Source organism: Pteropus alecto, unplaced genomic scaffold (assembly GCF_000325575.1).
Source record: "Pteropus alecto unplaced genomic scaffold, ASM32557v1 scaffold45, whole genome shotgun sequence".
Taxonomy (NCBI): Eukaryota; Metazoa; Chordata; class Mammalia; order Chiroptera; family Pteropodidae; genus Pteropus; species Pteropus alecto.
The window spans coordinates 40387023-40396458 of NW_006442491.1; the positions used below are offsets into that span (position 1 = coordinate 40387023).

Here is a 9436-nt window from a genome sequence, read left to right on the forward strand (position 1 = left end):
GAGCGGCAGACGGCCAGCTCCTTGGGCGCGGGCTGTGTCTGTTTTTCCAGACAGAAAGGGAAAGTCGAGGACAGAAGAAGCTGCTGGGCATGAGGGCTGGGAGGACAGAGCGGGGAGCAGGCCCCGCGGGCGGGCGCCCGACAGCTCCTTCCACACGCAGTCTGCTCACACGCATGCGCGTGCACACACGCATGTTCGCTCACACTCGTACACACGGTTACCTCCATGAGCCCAACCGCACCTACATTTGTCCACATGCACAGCACAGGCCTCGTGGGTGCTCTGGGAGGATGCTGACCCACTGGCGCCTGGCCTGAGCTGGGGCAAAAGGGGTCGCCCTCTGACCCCTGCCAGTGGGAGCAGCTTAAGGCCCAGAGAGACGCCCCCCAGCATCCCAGGGTGGAGCAGGACAGCGGAGGTGCTCCAAGGCAGGGCAGGCCGACCTTCCGAGAATGAGGACTTCACTCGCTCTGGGGACCGGGAGCTGGGCTGATTCCCTGGCCTGTCCCCTGCCATCCAGACCCTCCCAAAGCCGGGGTCCGGGCTTGTACGGGGAGCAGCTTTGTTGAGGGGCCGTGGGCAGGGAGGAGACTCTGACTGGCAGGAGCACTTGGCTGCTTCAGGAAAGACCATGACAGCTGCCATGTGCCTCCTCGCCGGCTGCAGGCACACCTGTGCACAGGCCGTGCCTCTGAGCACACGCACACTCGGGGGGGGCGGGTACAGGGTACACGTGTGTGGGCGCATGTGCACATGGGTTGGACATGGGTCTGTGCGCGTGTGTGTATACACCTGTTCATGGCTGTACTTATGTGTGGCCTGGGCCCTTGCTCCTGTCTGTATCACATGTATGCAGGTGACTCCGGGGGTGAGCAAGCCAGTCCTTAACACGTGGGGCTGGACACATGGTGTGCACCCTACTGTTGCCATGCCTCAGACACACGTCTCAGCTCAGCCTCCTGCCCAAGAAGCAGGCAGCCCACACGAGGTAGGGTGGCTGTCCTCACCCAGGAAGAAGGCACCAAGGGGCATCGCTGCCACCATGTGGGCCCATGAGCACCCGCAGCCTCACCTCCCAACGGAACTACCCTGCTCCCGACACACACACGTGCACATGTGCACGCATACACGTGTGACATGTGCACACATGCCCCAGCACGCAGATACATGCACATAGCCACATGTGTACACATGTGTGTGCACGCCTGTATGGAACAGTGCATGTGCGCAGAGTACTGTGCAGCGCACTCACACGTGTGTGCTTTCATGTGTCATGCCCCAGCACGCAGATACATGCACATACCCACATGTGTGCACGTGTGTGCACTCCTGTATGCAACGGTTCATGTGTGCAGAGTACAGTGCAGCGCACTCACACGTGTGTGCTTTCATGTGTGTGTGCACACGTGCACTGTGTGGATGCATAGACACCATGAGCACGCAGACATGTGTAGGTGCACACACATGAGCACACAGATGTGTTGGGAGCACAGATATACATGAGCACACAGATTTGTGTAGGTGCACACACATGAGCACATAGACTGTATGGGTGCACAGACACACACATGTGCACACAGACGTATGTGATGCACAGACACACATGGCACAGATATGCGTGTGATGCAGATACACGCACGTGCACGGAGACGTGTGAAGCACAGACACACGCACGTGCACGCAGATGTGTGTGATGCAGATACACACACGTGCACGCAGCCATGTGTGATGCACAGACACACATGGCACAGATATGCGTGTGATGCAGATACACACACGTGCACGGAGACGTGTGAAGCACAGACACACACACATGCACGCAGACGTGTGTGATGCACAGACACACGCACGTGCACGCAGCCGTGTGTGATGCACAGACACACGCACACACTTTCGCATCGTAGTCGAGACTGGAGAAGAGAGACACAGCAGAGACATTAAAACAAACAGCAGAAAGTCGCCTGGGGCGGTGAGGTGGCCGGGCTGGCCGCCGTGCCCCCAGCCCTGTCCACTGCCCCACCTGGCGGGGAGCACGCGAGCCCCTCACTGCACCCCTCTGCCTGACTCGGGCCCCCCCGGCTGGGCCCAGGGGCCGGGGGCCGGGGGTGGAGGGCTCTTGCCTTGACTGCAGGTTTTTAATGCGGGACAGCATGTCCAGGTGGCCGGCCGAGTACTGCTCGATGACGTCCATCACGTCGTAAGGTCGCAGGCTCTCCTTGAACTTCCGCTTGGACACCAGGAACCTCATGACACTGGAGGGGACAGGGGGCCATGAGCCCCAGGCAGAGGCCACCATGGCTATTCCAAGCAAGCTGGCCCCAGCGTCCGCCTGCCTAGGGCCCTTCGAGAGTCTCTGGGAAAGTCCCCTGGACAACTCGTCCCTGCTATCAGGGCCACCCACCCGCCACATGCACTGGCCACTCTCAGACCCTCATCTGCCGGGAGCCATTCAGTGACCACTGTGACACGAGGCGCCATGTGAGCCACAAGGAGCCGAGACCGAAGGGTTGTCAGTCCTCACACCAGCCCTGGCGAGACAAGGTCCGAGGGACAGCGTGGACGCCGCCCTTGCTGGGCCTGTGAGGGCAGCGCCCTCACCCTAGACGCCCTGGCCACTCACCACACAGCCCGGATGCTGACTTTGAGGCCGGGGGTCAGGTCCTCAGTCACAAACTCGCAGTTACAGCTCTTGTTGTCGTCCACGACATCCTCCCCAGGGAGACTTGCTTCTGGGTGGAAGGGGAGGCAGCCCGTGAGGGGACGGAGGGGACTGGCCCTCTGGCTCTGTGGTGTCAGGAAACCCCGGCCGCCCCAACGCTCCAGAATCCACCCCGTCCTTTCTCAGCCAGCTCCCCGGCCGTGGCCCTGGGGACACACTGGAGGGTTAACAAGTGTCCCTGTGAGTGGACAGATGTGGACTGGTCCCTGGGCTGGGACGTGTCCACACCGAGGAATGATGATACCCTCTGCCACGGACGGGAATGGGCTCTGACCTACGGCCGCTGCCACATGGTGGAGCCCAGAAAAGGCTCAGGGAACGAAGCCAGACGTGGAAGGATGGACACCGTGTGGCCAACTGTGGCCCGTGTCCAGATACGGACGGGGGCCTGCGGGTGACTGGCAGCGGGGAGGGGGCTGGACTGTCCTGGGATGAGGCAGAGGTGGCACCACACGGCGCCAGAACGCGCCCGATGCCCTGGACCCCTCCCTCCGGGCTGCTGATGCTGTGTGGTGTGACAAAGACCGGGGGCGCCGTGTCCTGGGCCGTGCCCCAGGGGTCAGGCCGCAGGGGGCGATGGGCCACCCACCTTCCGAGTTCTGCCGGGACGCGGCGCCCTTGGCGCGGAAGGCCTGCCGAGCACGGCTGCGGTCCCCGAAGCTCCAGCTCTTGGGCACCTTGCTAGGGCTGTCCTCCAGGCTCTGGTCGGCACTGGGTGACCGCCGGACAGGCTGGGCCTGGGGGGACCCCTTCCCCTTGGCAGCCGCGCCGCGGGGGCTGGAGAAGACACGGTCTTTCAAACTGACCTTCTGACTGCTCCCATGGGGCGGACGGACAGGCGGACGGACACACACAGAGAGACAGCAGGAGAAGTCACTCTGGACAGAACCCTGGCACCCAGCACCTGCTGTCGGCCAACGCCAGCCCACGCGACAGAGCGACCCAGCCCCAGAGAAACGGGCTGAGGGGCGGCTGCCGGGGGGGATCGGAGGTCGTGGGGCAGGAGTGGGGCGCAGTGGGAGGTCAGCTCCACCACAGGCTCCCAGGTGCACGCAGGAGCCCAGCCTGGCCAGGAGGTGGTCAGTCGACCCTTAAGTCGCTTTTGGCTGCACACGAAGGGGCCAGGCCTCTCCACTGTCCTGCTGGGCCTCCCTCTCCGTGGCGACACCCACGGCAGACGGGTCCCAAAGTGCCCAGAGGCTGCGGCTTCTCCACAGGCAGCTTTGTGGACCAGGCCTCCCTGGCTTCCTCTGGCTCCTCCCACACCCCGTAACCACCCAGAGGCAGGAGGGTGAGGTCTGCGGCTGGGCCCTGGCCCCCCGCCAAGCCCCAGGGGCAGGAGGGCAGATCATGGAAGGCAAGCGCCCCACCGCCCCCCGCCCAGGCTCCACACCCACCCCCAGGACTCGTCCAAGGACCAAACGTCCCCTCCCAGAGGGGCGGAGTAGATGTGCCTGCACCACCAGCCACCCAGCCACTGACAGGCCTGCTGTCCCAAGCCCTGGCAGGCCACAGGGAGAGGGTGTGAGGTCCTCAGGCCTCCCCGTACCCATCTCTCGGTAACCATGGAGATGGGTCTGACTCTCCAGGCAGCAGCCAGGAGACAGGTGGTGGCCATGGTCGGAGGCAGCGTCTGGCCCAGGGGCCCGGCAGCCACTCGCTTCCTCCGCTGGGCAGTGTCCGCCACCCGCTCACGCCCAGTCGACTCCCCCAGGGTGGCCTCAGCAGGGCCCCTCGCTGCCCCTGGGGCCTGTGACTAACCTGCCCAGAGGGCCCGGAGGCCACTAACCCCTCAGAGAGCACCGGCCCCACCCCGGCCCTCAGTTCAGCCGCCTCCATCGGCCCCAAACGAGACCCGCAGCTGAGAGACGCCCATCGGACGCTGCGGACGACGACCACGAGGGACAGCACCCCGCCGCCCCGGCCGCCTCGCCCAGACACCACGGCCCTGGTCGGCGCCCCTGCCCGCCCCTGGGCAGCTGCGACCATCTGTGACACTTCGGGGTTCTCTGCAGGGCGGGAGGAAAGCCCCTCGGGCAGGTGGCCCCAGCGTGGTACCCAGGCTTCCTGTGTCCCATGACACAAGGACGGGCGGCAGTTTCTCAGGACACCAGCCCCGAGCCCACAGGCCCCACAACCAGCACGAGGCGTGACGGGCAGGTAGGGACCAAGGCACGGCCGAAGCCGCGCTCCCTGTGGCCTCCTTACCGATGACCGCTCCTTCACCCCTGTGCTAACAGACTGCCGGCTGCTCAGGGAGACCGTGAGACGCGATGGCCCCGCCCAGCAAGCGAACTGGGCCCTCTGGCCGCTCCTGCTGCCCCACGCAGCACACAAGGCCCAGGGGGCTGCTGCCCGCAAGGACTGACCGTCAGGGAGGAGCCTTCCCTGGCCAGGCCCGGCCCCGCCGTGCCCCTGCTCAGCCCAGGCAGGGGCTCCTTGCCAAGGGATGCCACAGTGTGGACACCTGGCCCTCCAGCCACCCCAGGCCTATCCCAACTCTAGGTACCCAAACGGCCGGTGGTCCTGCAATGTGGAACGAGGCCCCTCCTCCACCTCGCCTCGCCTTGCCTCATGAGCTAAGGACAGACGCAAACACGTGGGAGAGGGCTCGGGCCACCTGCCGGGAAGGAGCCACGGCCAGACACCCTCTGTGTGACAGGGTGCCTTCGAGGCACTGCACGTCGGCACTTACACAGGGTGAGGGGAAGAAAGCCGAGGTCCAGCCCTCCTTCCCCGCCTGCCCCCACCCCACAGGGCAGAACTCTAAGTATGTGGGGCCTGCTGGGGTGAAGCAAGGGGGAGGCCCCAGCTGGGATAGGCCACACCCCAGTCTGCACGGCTGGGGCCCAGCTCGGCGGGGTGGGAGCCGGCATCCACGGAGAACTGCCGGCCACGGCTGGACCGCGGATGCCCAGGAAGAGCGAGGATGGAGTGACATTCGTGAGACTTGTGCACAGCAAGACGGAGCATGGCCTGGCCTCGGCCCTTTGGTCCCCAAGCAACCCGACCACAGCTTCCGACCCTGCAGCCAGGAGCACCGTGGACCCAGCTCTGGACAAGCAGGACAGCCTCTGCCGCATCCGGATCTCCCCGCTCGGGACTGCAAGCTTCCCCCACAGGCACCCACGTCCGTGAACGCACAGGGGCATGGACAGGTGGGGGGCCCCCCGAGCCCCTCTCCAGGCGCAGGACTCAGCATGCACAGATGCAGACGTACGTGCATGCTGCTGCCTGAGCTCCCAGCCCCGCTGCGCAGCCCTGCTGATGCCTGTGCTCGGCACCGCTGCTGCCAGGGCCAGCGCCGACCGCATGCACGCGACGACAGGGGGGCAGCTGCCCACTGGCTGCAGCGCCGGTCAGGGCGGGGGGCAGGCAGGAGGGAGCACCCAGAGCAAGCAGGAGGACGGTGCTTCCACACCCCCGACAGCAGACAGTGGACAGAGAGGGGAACGGTCAGCCAAGGGGTCCGGGTGCAAGGGGGGGGTGGCCTCGCCACACCGTTTCCAGTCTGTCCTAAACCAGGCCCGCTCGGGGCAGGGGAGCCGTGCCCCCTGGCTTTCTGGCGAGTCTGCCGTGTGCCGTGTGAGGGCTGCGGGGAGCCCAGCACACACAGGACGAGCTGCCTCCGAGGGAGGGCGAGGTGGGTCAGGGCGGCCGTCCTCAGCTCAGAGGCGTGGCAGAGGGGCTGGACTGAGGCCGGGGCAGAGGCTCGCAGGGCGGTCGGGGACCCCGGGGGCCAGCACCCGTGCTGGGTCTCAGAGGCCTTGGAGCAGGGCATCCCTGGGCGGGGGAGGAGAGGGCACTGGACTCAGGGGGAGCCTAGTGCTCCCCGTGAGGGCCCCACAGGCCGAGCTGCCAATCAGAATCGGGGCCTGGGGGCGGCCTCCCAGCTCCTCCAGGACCTCTGCCAAGCAGCCGGGAGCGGGGAGCCGTGCAGCCATGGCCGACCGTGCGACGCGTGCACGGTACCTAGAGTGTCCGGGGCAGCATCCACACAGGCCCTCTCCGCGCGGTTTGCCTTTACTGCAAATGAGGAGAAGCACAGTTAGTCCCGGCCCGCACGGGACGCGGCGGGGAGCCTGGGCGGCATGGGCAGCGGGAAGCCGGGGCACCGAGGCACCGCCACAGCCCGCAGAGGGCTGGGCTCGGGGTCACCAGCCAGCCGCCGAGGTCACGGCCACACGAGGACAGCGAGGTGGCTGCACGCAAAGCCTCCCACCGGCCCGGAGAAGAAAACAGTGCCCTATTTTTGGAGAAAAAAAAAAAATCCCTGTTTCTTTCCTCCAAAAATACCTTTTCCTTCCAGAGTCGGAGTTTGGGGCCACGTCTTTTAAAAGATGTATTATTTTTTGCTGTATTCATGCGAACAAAAAAATAATACATGGGCTGAGACTTGGTACAACGCTTATTCTAGATGGACAGGGTCCCGGAAAGCACTCATGTTGGGGAGAAAAACGTGCAGTTTGGCTTCACAAACCGATCGCTGAGGCTTCACCGGGCCCGGCCAGCGCCAGATCTGAAGCGGGACTCGGTTGACCCGGGAGGCAGGGCTGCCTCCACCTGGAGGGAGGCTAAAGGCGGGGTCTGGGGGCACCTGGCTTTAAAAACAACTGCTGTAGCGGCTCGTCGCGGGTCCCAGAAAAATTCACCTGGGCCAGCGTACGTGAGCCTACGGGGGGCTCTGCGGGACAGGCACGACCAGCGGTCAGCCCCCAGGACCTCCCGATGGCCCAAGACTTATCTCTGCACTAGGACGCACACATTTTTAAGCAAATTGAACGCAGCAAACGAGAACCACACACGATTCCTTCGGCTTCTCCCTCCTCCTCCCCCTTCAAAGCTCTTGCCACTGAGACAGGGGTTCCCAAACTGTGCACCCGAGGAACCCAGCCACATGTGACAGCCTCGCAGAGGCCAGCCCCAGGAAGGAGGGCTCAGCACCCACATAGCCAAACACCAGTGGCACCTGCTGATGTCCAGATGCCTCTCCCCACTCACAAAGAAAGGACACAGCCAGCTAGCTGCAGCGAGCCAGCAGGGCAGGGCCTGCCACCTCCTGCCTGGGGGCTGAGAGCCGCTGGCCCTCCCTGCTGCCCTGACCTGCTCCCTGTGGGGCCTCAGTGACTAACAGGATGCCCAGACCCAGGGGAGAAGCTGGGGTCCGGCTGCCCTGACCAGTGCGCTCACACAAGGCGCCACCCTGTGACTTGGCGTCCCCAGGCCCGCTCTCCCCACTCACAAGGGCCCTCGAGTTTGGGCAGACATGTCAGCCACAGGGCCACCAGAGCCTGTGAGACAGCTAACAATGACCACCCCTCAGCCAGCCCGTCCTGGGGCCCCAGGCCTGCATGCAGGGACCCTGGGTGCTCTCTGCCTCCAGCTTCTTTGAAGGGTCCCAGCTTCGGCGAGCCCTCCAGCCAGCTTTGCTCCTGTAAACCTCCCAGCGTGGTTGCTGGCCTCCCTGGGCCCCCGGCCTCACACGCTGGGGTGCTCTCGCTGTGCTATGTAGCACGGCAACCCCCACGCCTGGCCCCTGATGCTGCGCTGTGTGGCACAGCGACCCCCATGTCTGGGCCCTGAGCACGTGACGGGGGAGCTCGTTTGCTGCTTCGTAGGGGGCAGGGCAGCTGGAGACCCCGACGGAGCTGGTGGGCTGTGGGGGTCCTCCCTGAGCAGCACCCCACCGTTTTAGGGGTACGAGGACCCCCAGCTCCAGCCCGCTCCCTCTTGGCTCTAGGCTGCCCACATCAGCCGACCAGATCGTCGCCCCGTCCGAGAGAGCTGCTGGCATCAACCCCAGGCACCTGGGCCCAAGAGGGTGGAAGAGGCCGCACAGACAGTCACCAAGACCAGACTGGACAGACATGCCTGTGACGATGGGGCCACACGGACAGGGGCAAAGCAGCTTCGGGCGGGGGCTCCTCCAGGGCGGAGGCAGCCAGAAGTGGGGAGAGACAGAGGCAGGGCAGGGCCACACCTGGAGCAGCACCGAGAGCCCCCTGGCTGCCCCGCCCCCATGCAGCTGGCCTTGGTCTGGTGCCAGCATGGCTGCCGTGCATGCCCACCTCCGGTCAGGCCCCGGGGGGTGAGTGGAGCCGGGTCCCTGCGTCCGCCTGCAGTTTACGGGCCAGGACCTTTTTTCGGGGCAGCCCAGGATGCCCGGCCCCCAAGGGTACAAGTGGCAGAAGTGTCCCGCATGCCTGCTACAGTGCTCAAAGGGGGGGCCGTGGCTAGCCCAGGTGGGGGGACGCAAACACTGCCCTCGGCCACCTGGCAGACGGCGTACCTCCCAGGAGAGGTGGGCTTGCTCCCAAGGCCTCAGCCCGGGTCTCCCAGGAGGATGCTGGGCCACCCGGCCTGGGGGAAGCCGCTGGGTCACAGGCGGGGACACACGGACACATGGGGGGAGACGGAGGGCGGGTGTGCGGGGAGCAGGGGGCGTAGGCAGAGCCTGGAGGCTCCCGCGTGTCCTCACCTTGAGTCCTGCTTTCAGGGTCAGCCACCTCATCCCCAAAGACAGAGCGGACGAGAAAGGGGCCCAGGAAGGGCAGTGACATGGTTAAAGGCACTTGGGGGCAGGCGCGGTTTCCAGATTGGGGAGGGGAGGGGAGGAGAGAGAGAGAGAGAGGCTGAGACTCGGGCATGGCCGAGGCCGAGCAGACAGGGCCATGGGCTCCGGAAGCCGCCGCAGGCCACAGGGGCCTCCCAGGCCAG

The 9436-nt window shown here is 65.4% G+C and overlaps 1 protein-coding gene across 1 annotated transcript in view; it reads right to left on the bottom strand.

The window, feature by feature from the left end:
* KCNQ2 (potassium voltage-gated channel subfamily Q member 2) overlaps positions 1 to 9436 on the bottom strand; it is a 46479-nt gene that overhangs the window by 4604 nt on the left and 32439 nt on the right. The window contains exons 14-17 of the mRNA XM_006922124.1: positions 6692 to 6745; positions 3309 to 3532; positions 2621 to 2729; positions 2121 to 2252 (exon numbers count right to left, since the gene is read on the bottom strand). Coding sequence (XP_006922186.1) covers positions 2121 to 2252; positions 2621 to 2729; positions 3309 to 3532; positions 6692 to 6745 — 519 coding nt within the window. The remainder of the gene's footprint in view (positions 1 to 2120; positions 2253 to 2620; positions 2730 to 3308; positions 3533 to 6691; positions 6746 to 9436) is intronic.